Below are 16,829 nucleotides of genomic sequence, written 5' to 3' on the forward strand. Positions count from 1 at the left end.
AAACATGAGATTAATTATAGAAGTACAAATAAACATGGCAACATGCATGTATGCCATGTAATATTGAATGAGAAAACAATGCAACTAGTGAAAGTAATTATATGGGATTTGTAAATGGTAACACCTTCTAATTAATTTTTTTGTGTCACATGATTTTGTATATGCATATGCTTGTACATATTAAAGTGAGTGTAACTCTCTCATTTTCAAAACATAAATATTGGTTGTTTCCCTTCATTAATTCAATAAATTCTAGCAAATAAAACATGGATTACAAGAAAATGTCGTTCACTTTCCTGTTTTCAGAAGTGCAGAAACTTGGCACACTTTAGCCAAATGATCCCTAATTTCTATTTTTTGATAAAACTGAGATATGTATAGCAGTTAATTTTGGAAGAAAAAAAAATTAGCATCCCATAACTTTGTTTGGTTTGATAAAAGGCTTCTCAACCACAGTGCCGTCATTTCCAGCAAGAGCCCGGTACTTGTCTTTCCTGGTAAAGCGGGTGGACTCATAGGAAAGAGTTGCGGCGATCACTCTTTGTATGTAATTTGCCACCTCGTGGCTAGACTTCCCTGAACCGCATGTCAGCTCCATTGGCAACTTGTTCAAGAAAGTAACCTCATATGCTGGGCAAGGGTTCATGAAGAAGTAAAATGGGTCCATCCCTTTCCATCCTCTGGCCGTCGTTCCATGAAACATGCTCATGCGATTCACCATTGCTACTGGCACAAGCTCGTCCGTTAATTCAGCGAACAATGCTGAAAATCTCAAAAGAAATGGTTCCCTGCAAGTAGTCCCCTCAGGGCACATAGCTAAGTCACCTTCTTCGAGCAGCTTCTTGATCGTGGATGCATCAGTGGCTCGGTCTCGGCTGAGTCTAACAGCTTTGATGGGTGAGATGATTTCTGAGAGTCGAGAGACGGAGTAGGTTACTGTAGGAATCGGACGGCCAAGAGCGACTGAGAGGAAAATTGGGTCGAGTAGAGTTCTGTGTGAGCAAACAAAGAGGACCCCAGTTTGACCAGTTGACTTTTTGGCTGCGGGCGGTGGAGTGCCTTTAACTATAACACGAACGCCGAGTGCCCAGAAAGCGTAATAGACCGTCGACATTGGGAGCAGGGCGCCGGCAGCAATGCGTAAGCAAGCCAAGAAAAAGCCGATGGGAGTCCAGAGAATGATGAGCAGTGCCATGAGAGGTGCTGGCTTTCGAACAAGCCTTCCGTCGTGGAAAATAATGGGTTTTGGGAGCTTGTCACATGTTACTGCCTTTACTTCTGGCTTTGATGGAACCAAGTAACCCTCCTGATGATGATGAATGCGAATTAGATGAAATGCAGTTAATTAGTTCAATAACATATAATAATTAGTTAACTAACTGTTAATTACGTACCTTGCACAGAGCCATGAAAGGAATATCAGTTTGGCGATCACCAAGTCCAATCTCTGGTTGTGTCTCACCGAAAGCCTTAAGAAGGGCATCTGCCTTTTTATTGCCTACGAGCACTCCAGGGTCACGTACTAACCCAGTTGCTCTACCTTTGTAAGTCGCAATCTCGGTGCCCAGAACCAAATCAGCTGCCAAAAAATCTTTCAAAAATGCTTCTACCATAATCCTGGGATTCGCAGTGAGAACACATCGCTTCCCACACGAAGAAAACACGCGCCACGACTCTGGGTGGAGATCACTTGCGTAAAATTTCGGCAGCACGGCGCGGGCCACTGATTCAATATCAGTCACTCGCAAACCAACAAATGATGCAAAGATAAGCACTTGGATTCCAGCTGATTCCGAGACCAAGTAATACAAAAGCCCCGCGATTGGCGAGGCTAAGAGCAAGAACAGCAGCCTCAAAATGCCACCAGCTTCGAAGGCAACTAGGGCAAAGTACGGGAAAGAGCTACGGCCTCTAAGCAAAGTTCCATCCATGTCAGCAACCACCGTGTGTTTTTCCCGGCCTATCGATGAGCATTTCTCAACACTACTTGGGAATCCACTTACGGCCATGGTGGGTGGCTAATATTAGCTAGGCGCCTAGGCCTATGCCTTAATATATTTCTTATACTATTCTAGCTAGCTTGAGAGAGGAAAATTAATGTGCCTATTTGTTGATTTGAAATGAGCGTTAGTGTTTATTGCTCTATATATAGAGTTGACTCGAAATAAGTATTAATGTTTGTTGCTCTGTATAAGTAATAAGGCCAGACAAAATTGCATGGTGAGCTACGTAACAAAAGAGAGGATTAAGGGACAAGATTAATGTTTGGTTTATAAATGAATTATGAGAAGAACTATGGGATCGATGCAGATATATGGTATAACCGAGGGCTGGGGGCCCTCGTTATTAGAGGAAAATGTAAGATAATGTTTGGTGTACACAATTTAGTGGCTTTGTTTACATCGCCCGTAGCTTGTCATGTTTGCTTTGTCTTTCTCTCCTAGTCTCACTCTGCACCAGCATACTTACAACTGAACATTCTGTTGTTTCAAAAAGAGAGAACGTATTTTTCATCCTTAATAGATGTCATGTTTATAACTTACATCCCTATTAAACTTTCAATTATCTGGTTTATTCCTCCCTGCTAAGAGATAATATTAGTAATTGTGAAAATAAAGGCAAAACAATTAATCATTCAAAGTGTGATATTTTAAAATTTAAATTACAACATGGGTAATTCATTGTAACATTGGGTCTAAGAAAAAAAAATAAAAAATATAAGTGCTCTTTTGATAATTATATAACACTAATCCTTTTTATCTTCTCTTTAATTTTGACACCGACTTACTTAGAAATGTCATAAAATCTTTTAAAGACAAATAAAATAGTAAATGAAATAAGTAATTAAAAATTTAATAGGAATATAAATAGTAAATATGATATCTCTCAGCAATGAAATATGCAGCATTCTCTCTTTGCAAAATTAAGCTGCTTATATCTATATGGTAACTCCTGCTAAGGCGTAATAATCACACCTGCATGCATGCTGTGTGAAACTTGATAGGTACGTAATTCAAATACGCCAAGATCACAACGATACACGGAAATAATTCATTACAATTTATATTTTGGAATCGAATGACATGACACACATTGGAGGGGTGGAAAGAGAGGGAGGAAAGCGCCAACTAATTAGGCAAAACTTCTTTATAATTTAACTTTAGTCTTTGTCTTATCTCTTGTGATATGTGGTAATGCTTTTAAGTGATCTCTCGGAACTGAATGTTGATGCTGAATAATGAATAGTAGCCCAGAAATCAAATGATTATTCATTAGTATATATTTTCAAATTGGTAACGTTATTGTTGCTATGATCGAGAAGCAGAACCAATGTACGCTTATAAAATTTTTGAGTAATGTATTTTCATTTTATTGGTTAGATTTTTACTGTACGTATCTTTCAACCAACCAATTATGAGACTAAATATACTCATAACGAGTATATGCAACAATTTCACCCAAGATTTTTCTAATATAAGGAATGGTTTCTTTAATCTCAAATTAATTTCACATATATTGAGTATATCAACATATGTATCAAACTTTTTTCGTACAAACTAATGTGATAGTTTATTAATATATTATCATTGCCACGTCTCTAATAACATAAAACATTTGGTATTTGAAGTAAAAAAAAAACACTACAAGAATATTTATATTCTAATATTGAAGACTACCAAAATTTTAATTTTCAATTAAAATATTCTTATAAATAATATAAAGAGCCGCTCAAAATATTGTACAAACTAATATTATAAATATAATTGGTTGATAAACATAAATCACATGGATCCTACCATATTTTTAATTCAACTATTAATAATTTGCCACATCAGTTTGCAACATTATTTGTACAAAAATATGTTATGTTTATATCACTCAATTAGAATTTGATCCACAAATCTGTACTTAAAATATATAAAAAGCCTCTTTCACCCTTTGGGTTTAATGCAACATCTCATTTCATCTATACTTGTCAAATAATAACTCAAAATATCCTTATGTGAATTTACTGTTAGTTTATTGTATAATTCATGTATAATTTTATTAAAGGCAAACTTAGATTTTCAATTAAATAAATGCAAAACATTTTAAAATAAAATTCTCAAGAACAATTAAATCACATCTTTTTTTTTTGCATAAATTTAAAATTTATGGACAACTCATTGAAACAAATATAACACTAAAGAATATGCAATATTGTGTTTGTGTTCATTAATTTTTTTTAAATGAATCAACTAATTTTTTTCAATAATAATAATAATAATAATAATGATGATGGTAATGATGATGATAATAACAATAATTTTATAACGGGAATAACCATTCATAATAAAATCAGAGATGAACTAAAAAAATGAAAAGAAAAACATATTTTAACGCAATGCATTTTATTCTGTAATATTTTAAATATGTGTTTTTATGATAAATTCGACGCCTGAAAGCAGTATTAATCAATTCAATATGCATTAATATCACACGGCTAATTTCAACCTGGTGTAAAAATCCGTTGGTAATAATATAATAATATTTGGTCCACAAAAAAAAAAAAAAAAAAAAAAAAAGCTTTTCGTTTATCACCCGCTCACCTGCATCATTAAAACTCCCAAATCAAGAATCCAGACCTGTCGTTCGGCGGTTTTGGTGGGCCCAAAAATGAGATCAACAAATCAGTAGTGCAAGCCCACAAAATTTTAAAATATGAGTTGTGGATTATTTGAAATTTGAAGGGGAAAATAGTGCCCCACCACTTCCGTAACTACAGAATTTTAAGCACAGTTAGGAATTAAGGATAGCAACGGTATCATTGTATGAGTTTAAAATTAAGTTGATTTGTTTCTATATTTTTTTCATAAAAAAAAAAAATATTTTTATAAATTTTGTCAAATATATTATTTACAAATTATATTTATTATACATTATCAATTTTTAACAATATCTTTTACAAAAATTGTGACTTGAAGCTGCGATACTTAAATGTTAAACTGAGCCATAATTTTACAAACCAAATCCCAATCGTTCCAACTCTTATTATTCTTCCATTTTCATATCAAAACATTGTGATTTCGATATCATTACTCAAATGTTGTTGAGGTGGTGACCCGCTTCACATAAAATTTTTCCAGACCTTCCTATATTCTCATGTGACAACGAACTTGCAAATCCTACTCACACAGTCACGATCTCGCCAGAAGGGATTATAAAAGTTCGTGGCAACAAAAACACAATAGGCTGAGTGAGTGGCCAATCATTAGGCATTTTAGAAAATTCCAATTGGTGCCCAGTCCCTTTCAAATTCATTGTTACAAGTCACATTCTCCCGAGCACGTTATGCAATTTATCACCAAAAAAAAAAAAAAAATGTTATGCAAAACCAGCACTTTAAAATTCAAAAACCACAGAAACTGACAACTTCGTCCATTAAAAACTCCACCAACCAAGAAGCAAGAGCCTTTTCGTCCGAGTCCCCACCCAGGGCCCTTCATATAATGCCGTCAATTGTTGGTGCAAAATTCAAATAATAATAATAATTATTATCACATCATTCATATCGTCCATTTTTCGAACTCGACTAATATAAAACAAAACTACTCATACGTAGTGATACGGAGATTTTAATTTGTTTTACACTTATAAATATTTTTTAAAAAAATGAATACCCGTTATTAAAGTCATAGTTTTTAATCTAGTTTACGCTTTAAAAAAAAAATTTCACACGAAAAATGAATTTTTCACAGAAAATTAAAGAGAAATTATTAGTTATTTACCCAAAATTTTCCGTGTTATAAAAATATTAAAAAATTTTGAATTTATTTAATTTTTTGCCCATTATTTACAATGTGTATCAATTGTCCACAAAAAAAAAAAGATAAAATCTTTCTTATAAAATAACCACAATTATAATTTATGATTGCCTTTATTTTGTCATTTAGTAAGGATAACTTTATTTTTTTGGTGGATGATTGATGTAAATTACATAAAATATGTGTAAAATGAATAAAATTAAATGTTTATAATACTTAAAAAAATGTATTAAATTTTAAGTAGATGGCTAATATTTTTTTAAAATTAAACTATTGTTCTCCAAAATAGAGTGAATGATATTCTAATACTCCGCTAACTGTTTTGAAGATTTATAATAAATTAAGAGCCTGTTTGGGGTTGCTGTTAGAAGATTCAAAAGTAATGATATTTGGTAATTTATTTTAAAAGTCACTTTTGGCAAAATCTCCTCATCATATAAGAAAATTTTGCAAAAGTATAAAAAAATAATTTTCAAAATCTGATTTTGAGAATATATATATATATATTATCCTTATCAATTAGGAAATAAAATCATTAACTTTAAAGCGATTGTTATTACTACTAATTATATTGGGATATCGAAATAAAAAATTAATAATATAAAATATTTATTTTAGTTATCAATTCTTATATTTACACAATAAAAATATATTTTATATACATATTTATAAACGTGTAAATAAATTATATTCAATATTATGTTTAATTTAATTATTTACATTTTTACATCAGTTTAACAATAAAATTTATTAAACAATATGAACTTACAATATTTTTAAAAATAAATTTTATAAAAAAATTAATTAATTCTCTTTACAACTAATTATTTTTACAATACATCTTACTATAATTAATTTAGAATCTATAGTGCTATCAAATTGGCCTTAAGGAGACTGGTACAGAGCCGTAGGGTACATTTTTTTGTAAATTTATAAATATAAAAGATTTTCTAAATCTATAATCATTTCTAGAACTAGGAGCTTCCGTATAAACAAAAGAAATAAATAATAATAATCAGATGACAAATGTCAACAAATATAAACGCATGACGGCCTGAGTCGTGAGGAAGGAATTTAAAGTTGACCAGCGACCACCGTTGTGGAAAGTGGTGACTAATTTTATTTTCTAAACGGGTAATTTTTAAAAACCTCCCCCGAGGTTTGGATTTATTGTAAGTAAATAGTGAGAATTTTTTTATTTGTAAAAAATTTCTTATTGTCAGTTAATTTTTACATTGACCGTTAGTTGACTGTGCAAAGATAATATTGCCCTTAACAACAGTTTGTAGATTGACATAACTAAAAAAAAGCTGAAATTATTGGCGCGAAAAGCACAAACCCTATTTTTTGACAATTTTATCCCTATCAATTCCAAAGATTTACAATATCATAGGTAAGGATTATGATTATTTTACCCTCTTTAAATTATTGATATTTCCTTAAAGTTCCTACAAGAAAGATAAAATTAAAAACTTGAAAAAAAATAAAGAGGGTGTTGCATTATGACCGTTACAAACCAACAGTCATATTGCAAGTCTCCTGCTATATATAAGATTGTAAAGCAATTTAAAGCCTTATGCACAGCACACATAAACAATTTATGTTTCTCAACATGTCATTCTTCTTCCCTTATACTCTAAATGTTGTCATTCTTCACAACATTTCTCATCATCATCACAGATAACACACAGTATTCCTCATCATCATCACATCACAGTTCTTACATTAATCAAGTGAGCAGAATTTCTGTGCAGAAGGGGTATCTTTGGGAATTAAACTGTACTACATGAGATCGAATTAATTTTCGGGCCATACATCATTGGAAATATATTTATGTTAGCTTTCCAATGAATTTTACTAATCTAAATTTGGAGCTATCTACAGTAAGTTATGATCAGTTAAGTGCAGACTGTTCAATTTTGAGTATAATTTCTTACATTAATCAAGTGAGCATAATTTCTGGAGCTATCTACCACCACCGTTGCAGGTGTTGCTGCTCGTTGCCACTGTAAGCTATTGCTCGTCAATTCGGTAATCCTCTGTGATGATCAGAAATCGTCTTTGTATCTAGGGTTTTATACGATGATGGTGGTGGTCATATTTGTTTTTGCTTTTGTTTTTAGTTTTTAGTTTTTAGTTTTTAAGATTATTAAAAAAATGATAGCAAAGAGATGCATTGTTTGAAACGAAACGAAACTTCTTTTTACAAGTTTGGTTTTTATTTGTGTCAGAACATTAGTAACTGAAATGACTAACTACTGTTCTCAAGGCAACGAAAGTTGCAAAAGATTTGTTTTATTGCGAAATGTCAACAATGCCCACAACTACCCAAACGGCAATCAAATAGAACAAAAACGTAGGATTTTTTTATAAATAAATGAATTCTCGTCATCTACTTACAATAAGTCTAAACCTCATGGGAGGTTTTTAAAAATTACCCTTTCCTAAACCCAAATCTCTCCCCCGAACTCAATTAATTAAATTTGTAGTTTGTTTCATTTTATTAATCACGCCTATTTGGAATCTTCCATGCAATGCAATGTTGGAAACTAATTAATCAATCACCGACAAACGAGGAAACGTTGCCGTTTTCAACTTCCAAGCATAAACAACTTTTCCTCTTCAGGCAACCACCATCTACGTGACAGCCGAAGATCGAGAAGAGAAATTGTTTCTCATCCAGTATGAGATTTTGCTTTGCTTGACCCTTTAAAGTTTTTGTTCTAATAATTTTATAGAATTTGATCGTAATTAATTCAAAACATCTTCTCCCCTTTCTCTGAGTTAAGTTAGTGTCTCTTGCTGCTATTGTGTGATTGTGAACGCGCCTTGGTTCTGAGTGCTAGCTTCTCAAAATAAACCAAATACAAAGATCAAGTTAGACTTTTGTTTTCTGTTATTTGGTTTTACAATGAAGCGAGCGAAGCTGGAGTCGGTGTTGCCACTGAGTCGACTCAGACTGATTCAATTCTTGATGGGTATCCTGTTTCTTTACCTTCTCTTCATGAGCTTTGAAATCCCTTTTGTATTTAAATCCGACACCGGGTCTGTTGGGTTCTTCGCCGACACTTTGCCCAAGCATGTGCTGCTCGAAAACGAAGCGGAAGAGCTGTACACAGCGAGTCGACCTTCAAAGGACACGTCAGCCTCCACCTATCAGACATTTTCTCGTGCGCCTGAGCGGCGAATGCGCGAGTTCAAGAGAGTCTCAGGTTTGTTCTTCAACGAGAGTGCGCTCGATGACAGCGAAAGTAACATAGATGAGTTCTCGGTTCTTCACAAGATCGCGAAGGACGCGTGGTCTGTCGGCAAGAAAGTCTGGGATGAGCTCGAATCGGCGGAGACTATAAGCAAAACCCAAATCGAACCCAACAAGACGAAGTCCGAATCTTGCCCACATTCGATTTCATTATCCGGGTCCGATTTTGTGAACCGGAGCCATCTCATGGTTTTGCCGTGTGGATTGACACTGGGGTCACATGTTACTGTCGTTGGTAAGCCGCACTGGGCCCACCCGGAGGATGATCCGAAGATTGCTTCGTTGAAAGAAGGGGAGGAGGCTGTGTTGGTGTCGCAGTTTATGATGGAGTTGCAAGGTTTAAAGACCGTTGATGGGGAGGACCCACCAAGGATTCTGCATTTTAATCCTAGATTGAAGGGTGATTGGAGCGGGAGGCCTGTGATTGAGATGAACACGTGTTACAGGATGCAGTGGGGTTCTGCTCTTAGGTGTGAAGGTTGGAGGTCTAGAGCTGATGAAGAAACTGGTAAATTGGTTTCTCCTAATGCATGTGCTTTTCTTGTTATTTGTTGTTGTTCTTGTTGATTAATGTGACTGAATTGAACTGAATGTAGTTTAAGTGAATAGAGGCTGTGGTTAAGAAATGGATTAAGCTAGCATTTGCTTGTGTGGAATATGTGTGTATAAGGCTCCCTGATATCTGTGCTGAATTGTGGTAATATTTAAATTGAAATCAGAATTTATCAAGGGCTTTGGAGAACATGTCCTAATGTAGATGGTCTGGAGGTACAAAGTAGTCTGTGTTTATTCTTTTTCAGTATTGTCATTTATTTAACTTCTTGTTGGATGCTAGCTTAGCTCAATTTTGATAATTTGGAGTGTTTGTTAAATGATTCTAAATTTTTCTATTTATTTTCATTAATGATGTTGTGCTCTGTGCAGTTGATGGGAAGGTGAAATGTGAGAAATGGATACGTGATGATGATGAACATTCAGAGGAATCAAAGGCAGCGTGGTGGTTGAACAGGCTCATAGGGCGAACAAAGAAGGTTACAGTAGAGTGGCCATACCCATTTTCAGAGGGCAATTTGTTTGTTCTTACCATAGCAGCTGGCCTGGAAGGCTACCATATCACTGTTGATGGGAGACATGTTACATCATTTCCCTATCGGACTGTGAGCATCCTTATCATATCTCCTTTTTCTATGATGAATGTGGGACATTTTATAATTGTTAACGCGTGCTTATAGGGATTTGCTCTTGAGGATGCTACTGGGCTGTCTGTGAATGGGAATGTTGATTTGCACTTTTTGTTTGCTGCTTCTCTACCAACTTCACATCCAAGTTTTGCTCCGCAAAAGCATCTTGAGATGTTAACTAAGTGGCGTGCGCCACCTCTTCCTGATGGACATGTGGAGCTTTTCATTGGCATCCTTTCTGCTGGCAACCATTTTGCTGAGCGGATGGCTGTCAGGAAGTCGTGGATGCAACACAAGTTAATAACATCTTCCAAAGTAGTGGCTCGGTTTTTCGTTGCACTGGTAAGGGTCGATACTAGATACATATCTTGCATCCAAATTGATCTTTTCCATGTATGGTATAAGCTGAAAGCACTTGCATTTTTTTAAAATTTTTTTCAGCATGGAAGAAAGGAAGTAAATTTGGATCTAAAGAAAGAAGCAGAGTATTTTGGTGATATTGTCATAGTTCCTTACATGGATGCTTATGACCTTGTTGTACTAAAGACTGTTGCAATCTGTGAATATGGGGTGAGTGGTAGCACAAAACCAAACTCTTTTTTTTTTTTTTTTTTTTGTGGTACATATAACACATGGCCGCTGTATTTATCAACTGTGAATATTTTTCCTTGAGTGGTTTTCTTTGTTGCCCTAAGGAAAAAATAGAAGTCATAATTTCCCCAATGTTTATTTCTGCTTACAGGTTCGTACAGTGGCTGCAAATTATATCATGAAGTGTGACGATGATACATTTATTAGGGTGGATGCTGTAATGAAGGAAGCAAGGAAAGTCCGTGAAGACAAGAGCCTATATATTGGGAACATGAACTACTACCACAGGCCCCTCCGCCATGGTAAATGGGCAGTGACGTACGAGGTACTAATTCTTGTTAAGTTTTGCAAATTTGAGATGTTCCATTTTCTTAATTTACTTTTTCTTGCTCTATATAGCTTTCATTTTTGTGCATTGACTTGATTTAAGTTTACTTGCTTCTACATAAATTAATTTTGATATTCTCTATATTGAATTATTTGATTTTTTTGGGGTATATTATCAAATACCCACCAAAAGTTTCCTGACGTATCAATTAACCACCAAGGTTTCCTAAAAACTACATTTTACCACCTAATTTTTGGCTGTTATATTTTACCACCAAACCCTTAACTTTGTTAAAAATTGCTGAGGTCACAAGGCTATTTGAGGAACTTTAAGCTGAAGTAATTTTTCTAGTTATTTTGCCGATTTTTATCATTTTCTTTGGACATCTGATTTACAACCCCCCTTTTTTTTGTTATCTTTATTTCTGTTCTTAGAATTTTATTGTATTAAAATATTCCCATAATAGAATTTTATATTATTATATTTAGGGTACGTATGGGAGTGATGTATAGCAGATAGGCTACCAAAACCTAGCTGTCAAGGTGTTTGGTAACACCTTATAGTTGGATTTTTTATAGCTCAACAATTATTTTTTCTTAGTTCTACTCCACAGTTACGACTTTTACTTCAGAACAGCTGTAGTTTAAAAGTTACAGCACCTCACTTCCAAACACACTCTTAATTGCTTTAATTATAATTGAGCTTAATATGGTGAAATTTGTATGTATATGTGTAAATAATATCACGAATTAGTTTGTTATGGATGCGTGAAAAATTTGGGGATATTTTAATATAATAAAAATTTAATAATTGAAATAAAGAAAATGAAAAAAAAAACCTCATAAATCAGATGTCTAGGGAAAAAGATAAAAAACCGTAAAAAAAAAAGAAAATAAGAAAATAACTTCAGCTTGAAATTCCTTAAATACCCTTGTGACCTATGCAATTTTGATATAGTATTAAGGTTTTTGTGGTAAAATGATAGTAGCCGAAAAGACAAAATGTGGTTACCAAAAAACCTTGGTAGTGAATTGACATGTCGGGAAACTTAGGGTGAGTATTTGATAATATATGGGTGGTGGGGGGAATCATACCGAAAAATCTAAATTCTCTTCTCCCCCTGCCCCCCCCACCCACCCACCCACCCAACAACAAAAAAAAATGCATCTCCGTCAAACTGAATATCCATGCTTTAGATTGACACAGTATCGAGGCCTCCTTCTCATGCGTGGACAGTACATTTAGTTCGTGTTAAGATGAGGGAATAACTATTGCCATTACATGTTGACCTCTGTCTGCTTACAATACTGATTTGATTCTTAGGATTCTCTTCCTGAATTCAAGCCTCAAGGAAAATGCTCTCCTCTTGGTTTTATTATTCACCCATCTACTATTGCGCTTTTAGAATGTAGCATATAAAGGTGTGATAAACACATTTTACCTGTGGAAAGTTGGAATATTTTTGCTGTTATTTTTAGATTTTTCCCTTGCCTATAGCTTGTAGAATTGAAAGGAATTCTGTCTTTCAGGAATGCTTCATGCTGCTGTCCTGTTTTTGTCTTGATATGTACTGGAGAATGGAAACAAAACACCAGTGAATTTTCATCGTGAATGACCATTATCAAACTATGATCTCTTATTCACTCTTGACTTCTGGAACGTTATTTTGCCCATGACATGAACATATGCTTACATCATTCTTTTCTGCTGCATTGCAGGAGTGGCCGGAGGAAGAATATCCACCATACGCCAATGGTCCAGGATACATTGTGTCTTCTGACATCGCACAGTTTATAGTAGCTGACTTTGAAAAACACAAGTTGAGAGTAAGTCATTGATCAACTTATGGCGATGATTAGAATCTGCCTTTTCTTTCTGTGCATTATTTTTGAAGCAGATGTCTGTGTAGGATTATTGATTCATTTAAACAAATGTGTCTGTACAGTTGTTCAAGATGGAAGATGTGAGCATGGGAATGTGGGTGGAAAAGTTCAACAATTCAAAACCAGTGGAGTATGTACATAGCTTGAAGTTCTGCCAGTTTGGGTGCATTGAAGATTATTACACTGCTCATTACCAATCTCCGAGACAGATGGTGTGTATGTGGGACAAATTGCAAAATCAAGGAAAGCCCCAGTGCTGCAACATGAGATGATAATGAAGATATTATCCAGTTTCAATCAAGTATGTTAAACTCGAGAAAGTACAGAGAAACAATTTTGCAGTCAATAGTATATCTCTGTATATATTTAGTGGGCCGTTCAAACTAGTTTTATGGGGGCTGCTTATGCCCTCTTTTGGAATTCATTTCATTATTTGGCAATTTTGCTATGTAGTTCTCTTCTTGTTACTCAAATGGCTTCATAATGCCAAAAGAACAGGGCTGCCAGAGGGATGTGGGTTAGATTGATTACAGAGAACATATGGACTGTAATCAAAAGAGTAGTGAAGCACAGGAGCAAGATGTATTTACCCAGATGAATTGGACTTTTATACAAGGTGCATTTGTAGATGACTCGTGGATTGTAATCGAAAAGAATAGAGAATAATGAAATCAGTCGTCTCTCTCTGATATTAGAACTAGAAATTTGTGCGTATGCGTGGGGGAGAAGAGAGTCCAGTCATTCAGTCGTTCAGTCTGGTCAATGCCGGATTTCTCTCGGCAAGGGGTACCGCCACCACTAGTTCTGGTCTCCAAGACGTTTTGCTATTGCATTACCATTTCTTGAATCCAAATCCTAGATTAATTTACAGCTCGTTTGCCTACTTGGGTTATTCTGCTGACCTCTTTGGTTTGTCTTTTCTAGCAGCTCTAACCGTAATATATTTTTAGCGACGGTCACTATCCGTGATCACTACTTCCAAGCTTGTCATGTCAATTTTTAGGAAGAATCGGGGATAAAGGTAGAGTCTGCTGCATCGAAGTGCGCTGGGTATATTTGAAGATAAGAGAATAAAACCCAATAAATAAATAAATAAATAAATAAATATATATATATATATATATGTAAAGCGTTTTATTCTACGTCGCTCGCCGAGGAAAGTAGGAATAAAGATGCAACCTTTATTAGTGATGAAAGAACAAATGATTCTCTCTGTGGCATGGTGAAGGAACCCAATTCCTTGATCCCGTTTCTATTACTTTCATTATTTCCCACGCGCCACGCAGGCTGTAGATGCCTTCTTTACAAGTTGCGCCCCGCATCACCTTCACCTTAAATTAATTCTTCTGTGTCGTGTATATAATTTACGAGAAAGTTAGGTCATCAGCAGCAATTCAGCCCCCAGATTTTGTATTTCTTTTTAAATTTGGCAGGGATCGGTGGACAGCCATATTCCCGGTTAATGTGGATGGAGCCCCGCCCCTCCCCCCTCTCCTTTTTTTCTAATATGATTTTGACCATTAATTTATTTATCTCAAATGTTCAATACTGAATCTTAATTTATATTTATAAAATAGAATTTAGACAAATTTTTAATTGTAATGTTAAAAACAAATAAAAAAAATAAAATTGTGTATAATAAACTAAGACAAAGCAAACCATTTCTTTTCTTTTTTAATGAAAGAGGCGAAAAAGAAAAATAAACTAAAAACTTTGGAACATTTTTAATACGGTTCTTCCATTATGTAATTTTTACCTTTGCCGTCTGTCGCAAATTACAATCTACAACAAGAACAAGAACAAAGCCGGAATCGAAGCCAACGGATAGACCGACCATGTCACTGCAAGATCAAATTGATCCATAAAAGTTAAAAGCATTAATAATACAAACCATGGAAAGAAATAATCAAAGATACAGAATGAATTGAGGCACGTACCCGTCTGCCGTGGGAGAGCATTATTGAAAGCTGCTTCAAAGTAACAATCTGTTGTTGTGTTGATTCCACTGGGACAGTTACAAATAAAGGAATTGTAAGCTACAGCTGAATACCCACAAGCTCCGTTGCTCTCCTCACAGTGGGCACAGGAGCCTGGATAGTCGTTATACACATTAAACTTGTATTTAAGCGCTATCCCATACTTCCAATTTTCAGGATTATAATCCTGCCCATCGAAGCTATAGAACGCAGAGTACGAGGAGCATTGCAGCTTCTGCAAATCCATCTCAAACGATGGCCCTAGATCCACGGGAGTGTAAACACAGCACGTAGAAATCGGGAGGTTCAACATACTAATTGCTCTGCATGAATACAAAAAGCTGCATATGGATGCACCTTTCTTGTCACATAAAGGGACTGCACTGGTGTTGGTGTCATAAGCATTATTGTTTGATTTATAAATAGGCGACGAGTCGATTGAACAGTCGAGTAGCGTGAAGACATCATCGTCGTGGAAAGAGAAGGGGCCGTCCCAGTCAAGGCCGAAGCCTTTGCTTGGCTGAGTGCACGCACATGTTGACATGGAAGCATCTGTAACGTACATCACTTGATTTGAATAGTCTATGTTGGTGACAGGATAGCAACCGGTGTGCGTGGTGAAGGTGAGCTTTTGGTCGTTGCATGTTATGTATTTTTGGAAACGGGCATCTCCACAGCCGGGGCCGGAGCCAAATGGGTACTTGAGGGGTATTTTGCCACAGGTTCTTTGGCAAGCTTGAGATGACACTAAAAGGGGAACAGAGATTGAAGAGATGCAGAGGAAGAGAGTTATACAATAACGTGTTGGCTTCATGTTGTGGATATGGAGAGATGGAGACAGAATTGACATGCGAAGAGAGATTGATGATCAGTGGTGCGTGTGTACTAACTGCCACTCTTTTGTGTGTATGGGTGTTTGTATATTTATATACATTATATTGTGAAAGAAGATAGCTAAGCTTGTTGTATAAGATGAAAGGAAATTAGTAAGAAATTAAGCAGGAGTAAGCGGGGAAGTAATATTGTAGAAAGAAAGAAAATAGAAGTGAATGGAGAAAGCTTTTCGCTATCACTAGTATTCAGTCATTTATTTAGAAAAAAAATGATATGCACCCTATTAATTAATTAACCCAACTCATTCTTATTTGGGTAAATTTTTTTATCAACTTTATTATTTATTCAAATTTTAAGGATATTTATCAAAATATTTTAACTTTTTATTTGTTATTGTGTGAAGTTGAAGTTGTTTCCCCCTCATAACACTTTTTTTTTTTTTTTATGTAGGAGGTTAGCCAGAGATTTCTAATATTCAAGTGTCAAACCAAATAAAATTATTTGGAAATCAATTAGTCAAACACTCAAACTCTTTAATTAGATGATAGATGTGTAAGCTCCTTTTTCTTTTCTCTCTTTTTTTTTTAAAGAGTAAAGATAGAATAACGATCGTTTTGTACAAACTGATGTCTTTTGAAAAGATTGATTATATAGAACACCATTCTTTTAATATCTACATATGTATGATAAGTTTATACAAATTACTCATAATTTCAATTTGTATACTTTTTTAAAAGAATTCATTTGGTTGAATGATGAATTAGAATATATTGTATCCTCTCTCTTTTTTTTTTTTTTTCCCTCTTGTTTTCCTCCTTACCAAACAAGTGTTATAGGGGATTGACTTTATTACTTTCGGTGTTGAGGTGGCTAGCTTTTATTTTGATGCTTTAAATTTCTCCATTACTAGATGCCTTGGTTTTTTTTTTTTTTGCTAACTTGTGAAGCATATGACTTCCGCACTAAAATTAAA

The 16,829-nt window shown here is 34.8% G+C and overlaps 3 protein-coding genes across 4 annotated transcripts; 1 reads left to right on the plus strand and 2 right to left on the minus strand.

The window, feature by feature from the left end:
* Window positions 1-241: 241 nt before the first annotated feature.
* LOC102624233 (glycerol-3-phosphate acyltransferase RAM2) lies at window positions 242-2,048 on the minus strand. The gene is made up of 2 exons (XM_006483215.2): window positions 1,395-2,048; window positions 242-1,306 (listed from the first exon to the last, which is right to left on the minus strand). Exons 1-2 carry the CDS (start codon window positions 2,007-2,009, stop codon window positions 407-409), a joined length of 1,515 nt encoding a protein of 504 aa, XP_006483278.1. The 5' UTR covers window positions 2,010-2,048; the 3' UTR covers window positions 242-406.
* A 6,273-nt stretch (window positions 2,049-8,321) lies between these two features.
* Window positions 8,322-13,678, plus strand: LOC102623753 (hydroxyproline O-galactosyltransferase GALT4-like). Of its 2 annotated transcripts, none has more exons than XM_025101042.2 (7): window positions 8,322-9,571; window positions 9,988-10,220; window positions 10,296-10,586; window positions 10,686-10,814; window positions 10,987-11,160; window positions 12,693-12,770; window positions 12,882-12,989. In XM_025101042.2, the coding sequence occupies exons 1-6, from the start codon at window positions 8,716-8,718 to the stop codon at window positions 12,759-12,761; spliced, it is 1,752 nt and encodes a 583-aa protein (XP_024956810.1). In that variant the 5' UTR covers window positions 8,322-8,715; the 3' UTR covers window positions 12,762-12,770; window positions 12,882-12,989. The 2 variants fall into 2 exon arrangements, with proteins under 2 accessions (XP_024956810.1, XP_006483276.1); XM_006483213.4 differs by lacking the exon at window positions 12,693-12,770 and adding an exon at window positions 13,109-13,678 and having other exon boundaries at window positions 8,324-9,571.
* A 1,012-nt stretch (window positions 13,679-14,690) lies between these two features.
* On the minus strand, window positions 14,691-16,076 carry LOC102623458 (wall-associated receptor kinase 5). The gene is made up of 2 exons (XM_006483212.4): window positions 14,984-16,076; window positions 14,691-14,887 (listed from the first exon to the last, which is right to left on the minus strand). Exons 1-2 carry the CDS (start codon window positions 15,870-15,872, stop codon window positions 14,829-14,831), a joined length of 948 nt encoding a protein of 315 aa, XP_006483275.1. The 5' UTR covers window positions 15,873-16,076; the 3' UTR covers window positions 14,691-14,828.
* Between the last annotated feature and the right edge of the window lie 753 nt (window positions 16,077-16,829).

Source organism: Citrus sinensis, chromosome 4, assembly GCF_022201045.2.
Source record: "Citrus sinensis cultivar Valencia sweet orange chromosome 4, DVS_A1.0, whole genome shotgun sequence".
NCBI classification, from domain to species: domain Eukaryota; kingdom Viridiplantae; phylum Streptophyta; class Magnoliopsida; order Sapindales; family Rutaceae; genus Citrus; species Citrus sinensis.

Coding starts and splice junctions, on each gene's coding strand:
- LOC102624233 (XM_006483215.2), bottom strand. CDS start 2,009: ATGGCCGTAAGTGGATTCCCAAGTAGTGTTGAGAAATGCTCATCGATA. Junction 1,307..1,394: donor CTTTCATGGCTCTGTGCAAG/GTACGTAATTAA, acceptor CATCATCATCAG/GAGGGTTACTTGGTTCCATC.
- LOC102623753 (XM_006483213.4), top strand. CDS start 8,716: ATGAAGCGAGCGAAGCTGGAGTCGGTGTTGCCACTGAGTCGACTCAGA. Junction 9,572..9,987: donor TAGAGCTGATGAAGAAACTG/GTAAATTGGTTT, acceptor TGCTCTGTGCAG/TTGATGGGAAGGTGAAATGT. Junction 10,221..10,295: donor CATCATTTCCCTATCGGACT/GTGAGCATCCTT, acceptor GCGTGCTTATAG/GGATTTGCTCTTGAGGATGC.
- LOC102623458 (XM_006483212.4), bottom strand. CDS start 15,872: ATGTCAATTCTGTCTCCATCTCTCCATATCCACAACATGAAGCCAACA. Junction 14,888..14,983: donor TGCTCTCCCACGGCAGACGG/GTACGTGCCTCA, acceptor TTGATCTTGCAG/TGACATGGTCGGTCTATCCG.